The 16,492-nt window shown below is 38.0% G+C and overlaps 1 protein-coding gene across 1 annotated transcript in view; it reads right to left on the reverse strand.

The window, feature by feature from the left end:
- The window catches only part of PRTG (protogenin), a 129,972-nt gene that overhangs the window by 41,760 nt on the left and 71,720 nt on the right, over positions 1-16,492 (reverse strand). Inside the window, exons 10-11 of the mRNA XM_012658026.1 lie at positions 13,870-14,175; positions 12,155-12,343 (exon numbers count right to left, since the gene is read on the reverse strand). Coding sequence (XP_012513480.1) covers positions 12,155-12,343; positions 13,870-14,175 — 495 coding nt within the window. The remainder of the gene's footprint in view (positions 1-12,154; positions 12,344-13,869; positions 14,176-16,492) is intronic.

The following is a 16,492-nucleotide window of genomic DNA, read 5'->3' on the forward strand; positions in this document are numbered from 1 at the left end:
TATTTAAGAAATACAGGGATATATTGCTGTCTTTCTTCTCCCTCTCCAATATGATTTTTTTAAGTAGAAAATAAAATTGTTATTGATAATGTCCCACAGGTTTCCATTAATACAATTCTGATACAGTACAATATATAGCACAAAAGTAAAAAGAATTTCTTCTTTCAGGGTACTGTCATTTTAATGCTGTTTGCTATCCTCTGAATTTAAGAAGCAGAATTGCAAACTATGATAGCTGTACATTCAATTTGATTACAAAAAAGTTAAAAGAAGGCCTTCAAATATTGATGGGTGCAAAATATCTTTTGTGACTTGCTAGGAGATTCCATTTGAAATGCCATCTGTATTTCTCCCATAATACAGTAGCCTAATTCCCTTTGCTTCTTTCTTATTCAAAATTCCTCTATCTTTTGTGGCAAGTAAGAGAGACTGATAGGTGCTTAGCAAACTAAGAACAAATATAAATATGACCGTATCTATATGGAAAAAATTTCAGTTTCTGGAGGTCTTTGAAGGTGATTAAAAAGTGGGGGGAGGCTTCACTGAAAGTTGTATCTCAGAAATGAGAATATTCAAAGTTTTGTATAGTAAGAGAACTTTCAATGAGATTTGCTGGATGTGCCCCTCTTTCACCACCATGATCTAACTTCCTTTGTTTTGCAATTAAGCTGACTAGTTTCTTCTGCTTAAGTCTTTGCCAGTTTCCTTCAGTGTAGCTAAGCCAGAGAGACATGAGGTCCCCTACAGCAGAGTGTGCACCCTTAACTTCCAACTGTACAACAATGATTCACCATCTCGGAGCTTCTGAAATCTAAACCCACATATTAAGCTGCTGTAGATATCTCCACTGGGACACGAACTCTCCAACTCAACGTGATCAACTAAACTCGATTATCTCCCATTTCCCCAAACCTGGTCTTACTCCTGAAAGCCCTACTCCAATTAAAGTACCATCCCCCAGAACTTTTGAGCAGCATTCAAATTTCTTCCACTTCCTAGTCATATTTACAAACAGCTAACAGTTACTGAACACTTACTACAGACCAATCCACTGTGCTGAGGGTTCCACATTTAATCCTCCAACTAGATGTTTAGAGGAAACTGAGGTTCATCAAGGTGAAGTGTCTTGACCAAGATTATACTTAGTGGGTTGGAGAACTAGCATTCGAATCCTGGCCGTCTAATCTCAAAACCCTCAGTCTTCTGACTTAATTTTTAAACTCACATACACTAAAGTTGACTTTTGTGTTGTTCTTGTACAGTTCTATTTAACAACATGTACAGATTTGTGCAGCCACCACCACAGTCGGGAGTTAGAACAATTCCATCACATGGAAGCACCCAATGCTGCCCCTCTGTGGTCAAATAGTAAGTCCTGTCCCCACCCCTAATACGTGGCAATCATTGATCTGTTTTCCATCCACAGTGTTGACTTTTTGAGAATGTCATATGAATGGAATCATACAGAGTGTAACCTTTTGAGACTGGCCTCTTTCACTCAGTGTAACGCAATCGGGATTCATCCACGAATTGTCGCAAGCAACAGTACAGTTCATTGCTTTTTATTGCTGACAGGTAGTCCAAGTGTATGGATTTACTGCAGTTTGTCTGTTCACCCCCTGAAGGGCATTTAGGTTGTTTTCAGTTTTGGGCAGTTGTGAATAGAGCTATACCTTTGTGTACAGTTTTTTTGTGTGAACCTAAGTGTTTATTTTTCTAGGATAAATAGGATGGGATTGCTGGATCATATGGGAGTGGCATGTTTAACTTTATAAGAAAGCACTTAACAAGGCCGGGCGCAGTGCCTCATGCCTGTAATCCTGGCAGTCTGGGAGGCTGAGGCAGGAGAATCACTTGAGCTCAGCAGTTCGAGACCAGCCTGAGCAAGAGCAAGAACCTGTCTCTGCTAAAACAGAAAAATTAGCTGGGTATCTTGGCATGCGCCTGTAGTCAGAGCTATTTGGGAGGCTGAGGCAGAAGGATCGCTTAAGCCCAGGAGTTTGAGGTTGCAGTGAGCTATGATGCCACCGCATTCTACCCGGGTGACAGAGCAAGACTCTGTCTCAACAAAAATAGAAAGTACTAAACTGTTTTCCAGAGTGGCTGTATCATTTTGCATTCTTACAGTAATGCATAAGAGTTTCATGTGTTCCCTATCCATGTCAGCACTTGTTATTGGTATTTAAAAAAAATTTAGTCATTATAATAGGTACGTAGTGGTATCTATTAATAATTGTAATTTAAATTTTTAAATTTGTATTTCCTTAATGGTTAATGATGTTGAGCATCTTTTCAGAGACCTCTCAGCTGTAACCCCTTTATTCCAAGACCACCAATCAGGTCCACATGTAATCAAATTCTACTCATTGAAGCCTAAAACAACTTTATATCTACCTGCCTTCTCCCCAATGAACTACTTACTGTCTTAGTTTATACTCTCATTCTCTTAGATTATTTTAACAACCATCTTATTGATGTCCTGTTTTCAGTAGCCCCCTCCCTGGCCCACGCTCACTGCCCTCCCTAAATCTATCCTCTGCGATATCATTACCAGTTATCTTTCTAAAACAAGCCATGTCATTTTCCCACTTGAAAACTTTCATCAGAGTACACAGGGCCCTTAAAACACAGGCCCTATTGAACTCTATTTTAGTTTTTAGGTTTTAGTCTCTACAACTCCTACCCAAATAACTCATGTTTTTGCTCTAGCAAATAAACGATGCTACCTTTTGAATATTTGATTTTTTTTTTTTTTAATATTTTGAGCCCCTCTGACTGAATGACTTTCTTCCCTTCCTTTAACAGGCAAACTAGTCTTCATCATACAGTAAAATCAGTCCTTTACCCTTTGTGCTTCCAGAACACTCATCCTATACCTCAGTTCCATCTATTAGCACATTTTCCTATGAACACTAACAAGTCCTCCATGCTGAACTTAAATGCTTTGGAGGCAGGCATGCCATCTATGTTCATGTTCCTTGTGCCTAATACAGTGTCTGATACAGAGTAAGCACATTCAATGAATATACACAAATTTTTAAATTTTAAAAATAATGGAAAATAAACAAGTTAAAGTCCATAATTAGGATGGATACATTTTATTTTTTAACCACTAGATAACGAGGGATGGATACATGTTAATATAAAAATTTCATGGAACAAGATATGGCAATTAAATTGGTATAGACAGTAATATTATGTTATTAAACTAAGTAACTTATATATAAATGACTTTTTATATATATAAAGTTCTAAGAAAAATATATATTGTATCTATCCTAAAATTAGAAATTTTGTCTAATTGATATTATCTCCTGGGCGCTGTCTTCATGAGCACTCAGGTGAAGAATCACAGAAGTATTAAAATTGCATGTTGTGGGGATGGTTTCCATTTTACAATTAATTTACAGTGGTAACTGCAGCCCATTATCAGAAATTTCTAAATTTAGTTCATCTTCTGATTTGCAAGACCAAGGAACTACTGTGTCCTAAACCTAGCAGGGCCCCAAGAGAACAACCAAGAAGCAGAGGGGCTTCTTTATCTCAGACCTATTGAGTTCCGCAAAACACTGTGCTCACTGTATTCACACAGTGCTACTGAGGGCTTTGTAAACAGTAGTGTGGCACTAAGAGCACATCATAAAGCTCAATGGCAGCAGCTGAGTGGGCTAAAAAATATTCTCTTTGTGAATGACTCCTAAACACTCCTGGCTCTACCTTGTGGATTCAAAAAACATTTCATGTTATGGATTTATGGAATAGATGTTATATTTCCTTTATTTTCCTATTCATTTAAAAACACAAAACCTAATTAATTTGGCAGTATCACAGTTGTCTAAAATAAGACACACCAAATCAAGAATAATTAGGCTTTCTCCAGGAACAGAATATGCTGTTAGATTTGTAACTGGATGTCTCCTGAGAGCTAACTCAAACAAAGGGAAAGACAAAACACTTTAACATAGTTACAGAACTAGCTTAAAAAGACAGGCATACACCAAATGTCCAAATACGTTCCCTTATGTGTTAAAATAGTAGGTAGAGGGGGGCACCTGAAATTCAGCATTTCAATAAACTTCCACGTTATGCTGCTGATCCTGGGACAGCACTTTGAAAAGCAAGACGTATATAGAGTCTACACCTGGAATGGCCAAACTATAGTAATATGGCCCGGTGCCTTTGATATAACCTGTCAGCTAAAAATGGTTTTTATGTTTTTAAACGGTTCAAAAAAAATTTTAAAAGAATACTATTTTGTGGCATGTCGAATTATATGAAATTCATCATTCAGTGTCCATAAATACAGTTTTATTGGAACATAACCACACCCATTGATTTGCATATATATTCTTTAAGAGACAGAGTCTCACTCTGTCACCCAGGCTCAAGTACAGTAGGGTGATCACAGCTCACTGCAACCTTGAACTCCTGGGCTCAAGAGATCCTCCCACCTCAGCCTCCCAAGTAGCTAGGACTACAGGGACGTGCCACCACACCAAGCTAATTTTTAAAATTTTTTATAGAGACAGGGTCTTACTATGTTGCCCAGGCTGGTCTAGAACTCCTAGCCTCAAGTGATTTTCCTACCTCGGTCTCCCAAAGTGCAGGGATTATAGGAGTGAGCCACTTTGCCCAACCCATTTCTGTATTTTCTTGGGCTGCTTTTGTGCTGTAGTAGCAGAGTTAAATACTCATGACAGAAAATTTATGGCCCGCTGTATTAGTCTGCTTGGGCTGCTATAATAAAATACTATCACCTAAGTGGCTCAAACAACATAAATTTGTTATCTCATGGTTCTAGATACTGGGAACTCCAAGATCAAGATTTGGCAGGATTTGGTTTCTGGTGAAGGCTTTAGACGACTTGTAGATGATCACCTTTTTGCTATGTCCTCATATGATGGAGAGTGAGGTCTGGTGTCCTTTCTTCTTATAAGGGCATCAGTCTTCCTGGATCAGAACCTCATTCTTATGACCCCATTTAACCTTCTTTTTTTTTTTTTTTTTTTTTTTTGAGACAGGTTCTCACTCTGTCACCCAGGCTAGAATGTCGTGGCGACAGCCTGGCTCACAACAACCTCAAACTCCTGGGCTCAAGCAATCCTCCTGCCTCAGCCTTCCGAGTAGCTGAGACTAAAGGTGCGCACCACCACACTTGGCTACTTTTTCTATTTTTAGCTCTTGCTCAGGCTGGTCTCGAACTCCTGAGCTCAAGCTATCATCCCACCTTGGTCTCCCAGAGTGCTAGGATTACGGGCGTGAGCGACCGGGCCCAGCCTCATTTAACATTTATCCTCTTTTCACAGGCTCTGTTTACAAGTACAGTCACATTGAGAAGGATTTCGACATAAAAATTTTGGGATGACACAAATATTTAGTCGTAATACCCACAAAGCCTAAAATATTTACTATCTGGCTCATTACAGAAAAAGTTTGCCTACCCCCAGTCTAACACTTTGTTTCTCAGAATGGGCAGAAATGCAAAAAATTCAGACCCTACCCAGTCCTACTGGATATTAGAATCTGCATTGTTAAAAGATCTGTGAGTAATTCATATACATATTAAACTTCAAGAAGCACTGCTTTTCAAATCCAGTGATCAGGGTAAATGGAAAAACATCTTTTTAATACAGACACAAATTTTTAAAAATACCGGTTCTACTTTGGGAGAAGAATACTTTTTTTTTTTTTTTTTTTTTTTGACAGAGTCTCACTCTGTTGCCCGGGCTAGAGTGCCGTGGCGTCAGCCTAGCTCACAGCAACCTCAAACTCCTGGGCTCAAGCGATCCTCCTGCCTCAGCCTCCCAAGTAGCTGGGACTACAGGCATGCACCACCATGCCCGGCTATTTTTTCTATATATTTTTAGTTGTCCGATTAATTTCTTTCTATTTTTGGTAGAGACGGGGTCTCGCTCTTGCTCAGGCTGGTCTCGAACTCCTGAGCCCAAACAATCCACTTGCCTCAGCCTCCCAGAGCGCTAGGATTACAGGCGTGAGCCACCGCACCCGGCCGAAGAATACTTTTTAAAACAACAGTAACAGCTAATATTTATCGAGGACTTCTGATGCAATTTTCTAGGCACCGTTCTAAACTTTCATGTGCATTATTTCATTTAATCCCCCTGACATTCTAAAATAGGTATTATTATTGTTACCCCTATTTAAAGATTAGGAAAACAGCCAGGATTTAATTTGTTAATAAGTTGTGGAATTTGAAGTCAAACCCAAACAGCAGACATGAAACTTACTTAATTGATATTTTTCTTTTAACTGACAGTGCCACATGATTTCTATGAAAGAGCATTGTAAATGATGTACCATGGGAATGACTGACTCCATTTAGAGTCACAAGAGCATTCCCAGAAAGTTGAGACTTAAAAGCTGGGCAAGATTTTTTTCAAATGGAAAGACGAGATATACCTCTAATTCATCCAGAGAATACCAAAATATTTCAGAATGGCAAGTGACCTTTTATTCAAGACACAGAATTTAAGAAATAATAACCAGATAACGCCTTGTAACTTTTGTATAGCCCTTATAGTTTCAACAATCTGCAAACATTTTGTCTTTAAATAGAGGTACTTGTAGTTGGCAGATGAAAAACCTTTTCTTTTTTACTCTTAATAGTATTTTTTTTAGTCATAGGACTTTTTTAGAGGTAAGTGCTCCACTTTTTCTGAAGTATTGGTTACTAAATTTTCAAGTATTAAATTCTAAAGTTTGAGTTGAATATCAGTCATATTTGGCATTTTCAGGTACTGCAGAGAATGAAGCATTCAAAATATTTGCTCTGTTGGCAAATTAAGAAAAAATAGTTGAGCATTCCCTAAAGTCTGCGTTAAAGATTCAACATGTTTTAGCTTGATAATCGATTAAACACATCATAAGAAAGGGTAACATAAAAGATATTTAATAATGAAGAAAAATACAATAGATTTTAAATGTTCTCTTTGTTTTGTTATAACTTGTACTCACACTTTGTCGGTTAGTTTTCTAGCCTACATAGCAGGTGGTTTCCAAAATCATTCCTTTAAGAAGTTTACTGACTTAAGCTAAATGAATTTATTTTATGACTCTTTAACAGGAAAGAATGAATCAGATATTTTCAGAAGAACTATTTTTATTAAAAGTGGAAAATAACTGTGGAAAAGCACAGGAAGAATTGAAGAGAGGCAAAAAATGTGAGATATGTCCCCTAAGTTCTTGCCTGTGGTAAATAAAAGTAATAATGTTAATGGAATTTTCGAACTGATCCTAAAAATGGTCTATTAAGAAATAAATGCAAAGTGATCTCATAGAAACCAATGCTGCTTTATGAAGTCAAAGCTAATCTGGACAGAATGTTGATATTATTATATATGTTACTTTATAATGAACAATCCTAGTATTTATGATGATATTTAAAATGGTATTTAATCTCAAGGCACCAGATTATCTAAAATGAATTTACAGGCTGTAAGTCAATATGGAAAAACATACTTGAAACTATTTCATGATTAGGAGAATTGTGTTATTAAATTATAATGTATCTTGGACTCCATCTTAAGGGGTGCAATCAGAAAGTTATAAAACAGCTACATTATAAGGATTTTCACCAGTAGAATGTTTCCAAAAATTTTCTGAGTATTATCTAAGGCTTCCTTGTGTGAAAGAGATGAGGGAAAACAGTATCTGGAAAGACTTTCGCTTATCTTAAAACATGACTTCCATATTTCATAAACTGAGTGATTCTAATTTTCTTCAAAACAAAGTCACTATTATAGTAAGGTTCACAATGAACTCTCTCCCATAAAAGTGGTCTTTTTTATGCCACAAAATCTTCTCCTGCCTCAGCTAAAGCAAAAAGTTACAACTCCCTCCAGCTATATCAATTTGCTTCACTGGTCGTAGTTCTTTTTTTTTTCTTTCTTTTTTTGAGACAGTCTCATTCTGTCACCCTGGCTAGAGTGCAGTGGTGTCATAATAGCTCACTGCAACCTCAAGCTCCTGGGCTCAAGCAATCCTCCCGCCTCAGCCCCCTAAGTAGCTGGGACTACAGGCATGCACCACCATGCCCCACTAATTTTTTCTGTTTTTAGTAGAGATCGGGTGTCACTCTTGTTCAAGCTGATCTACAACTCCTGACATCAAGTGATGCTCCTGGCTTGGCCTCCTAGAGTGCTAGGATTACAGGCACAAGCCACTGTGCCTGGCCACCAGTAGTAGTTCTTGATTTTTCCTCTTGAGATACCACACAACTAAACCTTACCCTATTATGGTAAAAAAAAAAATACCCAGAAATTCAACTTAATTATAGCATGAGTCTATACAAACTAAGAGACTCTAAATTTACATTATTAACCAGGGACCTGTTTCTTTTGATTCCTACCCCTGGCAGTAACTGGGGATTCAACTTTGGATTCTAAAAAATAAAAATAAAAATCTGTGAGTTTTGAAGGTGGAAGTGATCCACATACATTACTAATGATTTAAAATATTTTATATCGTTATATTAATAATTGGTGCTAAACCTCATGCTCACTAATCATGCTTGCTGTGAAATTAAAATAGCATAAGTTCTTTGCCAAAGTAAAAGCTAAAGATGATATAATATCGATGTCCTAAATATCGGTGTCTTAAATGTTAAACAAACAACAGTATTATCTAAATAATCTCTCCTTTTTCATCCTATTACATAAAGACTGAGCAATTCAGAACAGTTTCTGACAGCTTATGAAAAGAGTCCCTTTGCAATTAGAAACTCTAACTTCAGAATTTAAAGCCGATTTCTAAATAGATAAAAAGAGGAACGAATTATTTAAATCAGTCTATTATCAGGGAACACAAGTGTGTTATTAATTTTGCTTAAGTTTATTATGTAATAAATATAACATTTAAAAATCCTACTGATAACTGAGCTAAACATTGAAAAGTGCCAAGAAAAAAAATCTAAGTGAAATTAATCACTATAAAGATGAAAAATCTTGAAGCAAATCTCAAACAACAATTTAGAACAAATCACACAAACATGTTAAATCACAATGTTTTTTCCAATCCTTCCAAAAGTAAACCAGATCTAATTAAAATCAAACTATATTTTAAAGTCATTAAAATCAAACTAGCAACATCGAAATATTTACATTGCTCTGTCAATATATTATACTATTAAAGACATAAGAATCTTTTTATCTACTTCAAAAAATAAAACTCTACATCTGAGGGAACTGAGCTTTGAGGTTTTAGAGTAAAAGGCTGTAAAATAACTTTCATTACTAAATACAATTAGATTTAGTTTATCAGAAATGTAGGGGGAAATTGGAAAAGTCAGTCAATTAAATATCTTTTGGTTTAACCCTTCTTGTTTTAAGCAGAGGTTACATCTGTTACATCTTTTTATGTAGTACTACAATGCCTTAGAAAAATATTTGAAAATGCTTATTAAATGAATTGAAATATATAAATTCACTTGTCTTTTTTTCTTTCTTTCAGAAACAAAGAACTATGTGTATTACCAAAGAGAATGTGTCCCAACAACATACTTTTTAAACTGAAAACTTAATTACCAGAAGTGGAAACAAAAGGATGAGTATAACGGCATCAGAAAGGGGATTAGTATGAAAATGAAATTTTGGGACATCACTTTGTTACTCAAATTGACACTGAATCAGCAAACAGAAGCATTTAAATTTCATTTCCAAGCCCACTTAGTAAATCTAGTTCCAGTCAGAGTACCTTTAATGTGCAAAAAGCTCAGTGAAAGCAAGTATTCACCATGCAAGACACAGATAGGATTCTCTTAACCTACTGCCCTCTAGACACATCACTCTCTGTTAAACAGGCAGCTACCGCCAGATGCTCTCGCTAAAAATGGTCACAGATGGTCAGTTGTCCAGTTAACAGGACATATTGCTCTCCCAATATCCAAAAGTAAGAAGGAATGAGAGCTGTTAACGCTTGCCTGCTTAGTGGGTTAAACATATTAGCCTGCCATAGGGTTGGCTAGGCCCCAACACTGACTTTCTAGAAAAGGAAGACCAGACCCTAGGGGTCTCAAGATTAAAAGGCACCTTAAAGGTGATCCAGTCAACAGCTGTACAATACTTGAATCCACACAAATGCATCCCTGCCAGTCAGCCGTTCAAGCCGTGACTCGGCAGCTCCAGGGGTGCGGAACCTGCTGTCCAACAAGAAAGCCCCTACACAGCTGCAACAGAGGCCTCCAGCACCCTGAACTGCAATTAGTCCAACCACTCAGTCTAACTCCACAGTCAGGAAACATGGAGCTATTTTAACAGACATGGTATATTGACTCTAACAAAATAATTACTTAGTTTATGCATTAAAAAGTGATTATAAATGGAGTTACCCCTCAAATAGTATACACCATAGATTTTACAACATAAAAACAAAGGCAGAAATACATGTGATTTATTTTTCAAATACATGGTGAAAATAAAAGTTTATAGTTTAGAAAGCAGACCATTATTCAGAGGTTATAAAAGTGTTCAACAAAGATCAGTGGGTCTTCCTCTTTAGTATGTGCATGTGTAAAAAATTTTAAAGAATTGCTTTTCATTGCCAAAGTTTTAATAAAATGTTTCTGTAAACATTTTACAATGTTTTTCACAAGTAGAGTATTATTTTGTTTTTTCTAGTAAATTATTCATCTGTCCAGAATTAGGTCCCTGTTATGTATATTCAAGAAAAGCATTCTAGGAATGTGTTTTTTTGTGCTTTTTACATTATTTATATTTCCTTAAAAGTGAGAAAATTGGAAGTACTAAGTTTGATCTATGATTCTTCAACAATTATCCCAAATCCTGTTTCTTACTTAATACTGAGTAAAATTTTCCTGAATCAATGATATGTATGCGGAGAAGGCACACTGAGAAGCCATGGCTAGAAATAAACATTGCCAACCTTGGTGACAGAAGGCTGTTCTAGCGTCGTCTCAGTATCAATGGTTTAAGTAAGGTCAACTCAGAACATACGCAAGTTCTTCTCATCGTTTATAAAGCTGTGTGACACAGATCAATAGTGAAACTTATTTAACCAAATGCAGATCAAATTAAAAACTGACATAATAAGATTATAAGCAAAATACCATCTGGAAAACTACGGCAAAGAACTGCAGGATGGAGTTCCGTGTCCCTGCATCTGAAAACAGATTTGCACCACTGCTTCTCACTGTGCAGGGACTCAGATCTAATGCTGCTCTCTCAGTCTGTGCTACCATTAGGCCAGGGAAGGAAATGGGGAAGCCCACAGTGGGGACCACTGTGCCTCTGACCTACCCTGACTCCAAAGGGCAGTCTGTGAAAGGAAAAGCCAGAGTGCTTTGTAAAATGCTAATATGTGCAGAAGGTGCTATAATAATTCAGCACCTGTCTGGTTGGTAATCATAACTAAAGTGACTGCTTTGCACTTGAGGGTGAAAATCTACTCGTGAGCAACAAATAGCTAAGGATGCATTTTATACCTTGATGAGTTATGTCTGTTTATACTCAAATATTCATTTTAGATACAAATTTCTTTACTTTCTATGAAACATATTTACATCATGAAATTCCTTTCACCCTACAAAGTTAGGGAGAATAGGGAATAAAGCAGTGTCTTTCAGAACACTGATTAACCCAAATGCAAAGTTCAGAACTTTTTCTCCAGTTTTCCTGGGCTAGAGCTACATAAAGTAAATATTTACCATGACATGGGTCATATGTAAGGGCATTATTTTATATGTAACTTATAATTATATATAAATTATGTAGCACTGTCAGGCGAATTATAAGTTAAGCTTAACTATTGAGTATTATTTAATCATTTAGTGATATCCCTATTCTACTTCCTATTCTACATCCACCACACAACTCACAATAACTGATTAAGATCTCACTGAACCAGAAGTGAATTCTAGAAAGAAAGGCAGATTCCCAGAGCTAGCAGAAAGACAGAGGGATACCACGGCTACCTGACATTTTGCCAGTTGACTTACAATGGTGAGTCAAAGACCAGTCACTGGCATAAGCAGTAGAACATACACAGTAATGTAGTAAATCACGTCTTTTCTTTGTACCATCAAGTCAGTTCTCCTGCCTCACATCCAACAGCTTTTTTCATTCACGATAGGTCAGAGAGGAAGGGAAAGAAGGAAAAGCACAGTGACAGACTCACTCACCTAAACCACTGAGAGTATAGACAAGGTCACCAGTATCTAAGAAAATGGGTCCATTCTCTTGCTGCCCTTCTTCTTTGTAGTATAGCTTGTACCCCTGAATGGCCGCTGTGTCCTCAGCATCTCGCTGCCATTTCACAGAGATGGTGGTACAGTTCAGAGGCTCCAAATGTAATTCTGGAGACTTAGGAGCTAGAAAAATTCATCAGAAAATGTATGTATAAACAACTCATAATCCACATGAAAACACAAAATAGCACAGATCTCTCAGTTTTAAGCCAATGGTCACTAAAAAGTTTAATCCAACAATTATACTTTAACCTAACTTTCAAAATTTCACAATGATGTTAAACTTTGAGATAGGATTAAAAATATAAAATACTCTTTGGAAGGAAAGGAGTGCTTTTGTTTTAATCTGTGTTCTGCCCGTGAGTAGTAACAGACTCTAATGATGTAAAACCATCGTGATGACCATGTGGAGAAATCCGATAAATCCTTTGAAACTCAAAAAATAAAATAAAATACTATCTTAAAAAGACTAAGACATATATATACTAAAATTATACCTATATTTGTGCAATTTTTTTTCACGGAGGCAATAAATACTTCCTAATTTTGACCATCCAACACTCCTCTGTGATAAAGAGAACAGGCATTATTATTCATCAATTAACAAGAAAACCGGTCAGGTTACATTCCATGTTAGTAAAAGAGAAGGGTCTAGATTTTCCTCATCTTATAGCCTTCTTATTGAACTGATGATTTAAAAAACACATGGCAATAGGCTGGGTGTGGTGGCTTATGCCTATAATCCCAGTACTTTGGGAGGCTGAGGCAGGAAGGTCCCTTGAGGCCAGGAGTTTGAGACTAGCCTGGGCAACATAGTGAGACCTCATCTCTACAAAAAATAGGTAAATTAGCCAGGCGTGGTGGTGCATGCCTATACTCCCACCTATTCAGGAGGCTGAGGTGAGAGGATTACTTAAGCCCAGGAATTTGAGGTTGCAGTGAGCTATGATGGTGCCACTGTACTCTAGCCTGAGAAACAGAGTAAGGCCCTGTCTCAGGAAACAAAAATTGGTAATAATATTAATTAGGCCTCTACTAATACATTTCTTTCCGCAATTCTGTTTGATTTGGACTGATCTGTCCATGAAGGATTTGCTAAGTAAACTAACAGCATGAACAAGAGTTATACACAGTAATGAGCTCTGTGTAAAAAGGGATTACTGAATTAAAAGTTTAATTTTTTTCAGTTAGGTCCATGATCAGTGGAATTTTTTTTTTTTTTTTTGAGACAGAGTCTCACTGTGTTGCCCGGGCTAGAGTGCCGTGGCGTCAGCCTAGCTCACAGGAACCTCAAACTCCTGGGCTCAAGCAATCCTCTGCCTCAGCCTCCCGAGTACCTGGGACTACAGGCATGCGCCACCATGCCCGGCTAATTTTTTCTATATATTTTTAGTTGTCCGATTAATTTCTTTCTATTTTTAGTAGAGACGGGGTCTCGCTCTTGCCCAGGCTGGTCTCGAACTCCTGAGCTCAAACAATCTGCCTGCCTCGGCCTCCCAGAGAGCTAGGATTACAGGCCTGAGCCACCACGCCCGGCCTGGAATGTTTTTATTCATAAAACAGAATGTTAAAATTTAAACACAGAGAAGCAAAACTTTCTTCAAAAGTAAAAATACTGTATTATTCTTGCTCAACATTCAGAAATTCACCTTTCACGCTTGTAGCTTTGGGTGTCCTATGTGAAGTCCATACTGAGGATTCTCCCAGCCCCACTCTGGTGGCAGCAGTGATCCGGACTAGGTAGACACTATCAGGTTTCAGGCCTTCCAAAAGGTGCTCATGCGTGGTCCCCGGGAGCTCCAGAACTTGGATGGAACTCTCAGTACTCAGGCGGAAGGACAGGCGATAAAGCACCACTTGGCCCCGCCGGTATTTGGCTGGGATTGGCAGCCAGGAGATGAGAATATCGGTGGGACTTCGACTTGTCAAACTAATTTCAGGAGGTCTCAGAGGAACTAGTCATATAAGAAAACAGATTGGTTATAAACATTTAAAACCAAACTGTCACTTAGCACACCAGTAGTTATTGAATTCTCCTAATGACAACACATAACATAATAAAGAAGAGATACTTTCAGCCCTAGCAGAGATTTTCAGTGAAGCCGTTTACAGACCAGAAAAAAGAAGGAATAATAATGAGGGAGGACAAGTGTATAGAACCAAAGAAAGGAAGGTTTTCTTCACCTGTTGTGATTGTTTTGTTGTTTGAAATGAATATGAGAAGACAACAGTCACACAAAATATGAGAATATTTCTCAAATAATTCCACCAGAGTGCCTATGAAATAAGGGAGAGTGAATTATACAAGGGTGGGGGAGCCTAGGATTCCAGGGCTATAACCTGGTAAATAGTGTTTTTTAAGAGTAAGAGTTTCATCTTAAAAATTAATGTGAATTTCATATTCCCAATTATGACACACAGTGTTTAATATGAAAAGGTACTCCTCCAATAATTTGAATAAAACTGGCATTCCAGGAAACTGAGTCAAGTAGAGTGGCAGGCAGTCTCGTACTGACAGCTAAGGCTTGGGTTCTAGAGTTAGCCTCTCTGTGTTTGAGTCTGTGTCCTACTACGTATGACTTTGTACGATCTTGGCCAAATTCACTTCTTTGTGTCTAGGTTTCTTCACACACAAAACGGGATAATAATCATACACCTTACATTTCTTACATCTTACATTCTTCCCATCTTGGTAAATAGCAATCATTTGTCTAACCGCTCAGACCCAAAACCTCAGTGCCACACAACTCCTCTACGCACACTCCGCAGCCAATCCTGTGGCTCTACCACTTTTGTCCCACCCTTGGCCCACGCCACCGTCACCTTTAGTCTGGACTGCAGCAAGAGGCTCCCAACAGGTGTCCCTACTTCTGCCCTTGGCCCTCCCATCTACTGCCGGCACCTTAGCCTGCTAAGATGCAAGTCAGACCACTCTTTTGCGCAAAGTAGTTCCCATTTCACTCAAAGCAAAGGCCAAAGTCCTTGTTACGGCTTCCTACAAAGCTCTGGCTGCCTGTAGGGTCGGCTCTCTGTGACTCTTTTTGCCTCATCTCCTACTGCTCTTCTCAGGCACCTCCATTCCAGCCACGCCTGTGCTGCAGGCCCTCTGCGCTTCCGCCCTCTCTGCCTAGAATGCACGTCTCCCGGCTGTACGCCTGGCCAGCTCCTGCACTCTCATTTCCTTCAGGTCTTCCCTGGAATGTCACCTACTCAGTGAGCCCTTCTCTGGTGGTGACTCTGTCCGAAATCTCAAATACCCCCAACATTTCATGTACCCCTTCCCTGCTCTGCCCCCCTTCTTCTCAACATCTATCACTATCTAATAGAGTGTATCATTTGAGGTTTATCTCGTTCATTGTTCCTCTGCCCCTTCTCCTGCTAGAAAGTAAGATCCACGAGGTCAGAGATGATTTCTTTGTGTTTTGTTCACTGCTAGACATCGAATAACCTGTAGCAAGTACTCAATAAATATTTGTTGAATGAATGAATAGGGGGAAAACAAGAAATCCATTTATTAAGCACTTCTGAGTCCTTTACGTATATGAACTCATTAATTCTCAAACAAACCCAGTGAAGGAAATATCATTATCATTTCTACTTTATAGCTGAGGAAACTGAGCCACCAAGAGGTTAAATCACTTGCCCAAGGTCACACAGTTCATAAGCGAAGGAGCAGACCCAGGCAGACCAGAAAGAACACATATTCTTATCCCCTATACTTTGCTGCCTCTTATATCATAATAGTTCCTCTATCATAGGATTATGTAGGAATTAAATGAGATAATGGACATACGGCTTTTAGAATAGGCAGGTGGTAAGTGCTCCGTTAAGTGTTGGCTGTATCTGTGGCACACGGATATGCACGCTTAGGAAATGGGGAGACACTTGTAGAAATTTGAAAAGCAGTGTCAGAAGGTCTGTATGCTATCCAAAAAATAAAATGAACTTCATTAAATAAAAAAGTTCCAGAGTAATGAAAGGCTTAAAAGAGAAAAACTCTGAGATCGTAACTTAATTGGAATGGCAAACTTTAACAGGTAGCTTGCTATGCTGAGACTCATTTTCTTCAAGGATACAGAGGGAAATACACCTCACACACACCCCCTAAATATATTTTTATTCATAAAACAAAATGTTAAAATTTAAACACAGAGAAGCAAAACTTTCTTCAAAAGTAAAAATACTGTATTATTCTTGCTCAACAGATTTCAGAAATTCACCTTTCACGCTTGTAGCTTTGGGTGTCCTATGTGAAGTCCATACTGAGGATTC

The sequence above is a fragment of the Propithecus coquereli genome, unplaced genomic scaffold (genome assembly GCF_000956105.1).
Source record: "Propithecus coquereli isolate 6110/MARCELLA unplaced genomic scaffold, Pcoq_1.0 Scaffold57, whole genome shotgun sequence".
NCBI classification, from domain to species: domain Eukaryota; kingdom Metazoa; phylum Chordata; class Mammalia; order Primates; family Indriidae; genus Propithecus; species Propithecus coquereli.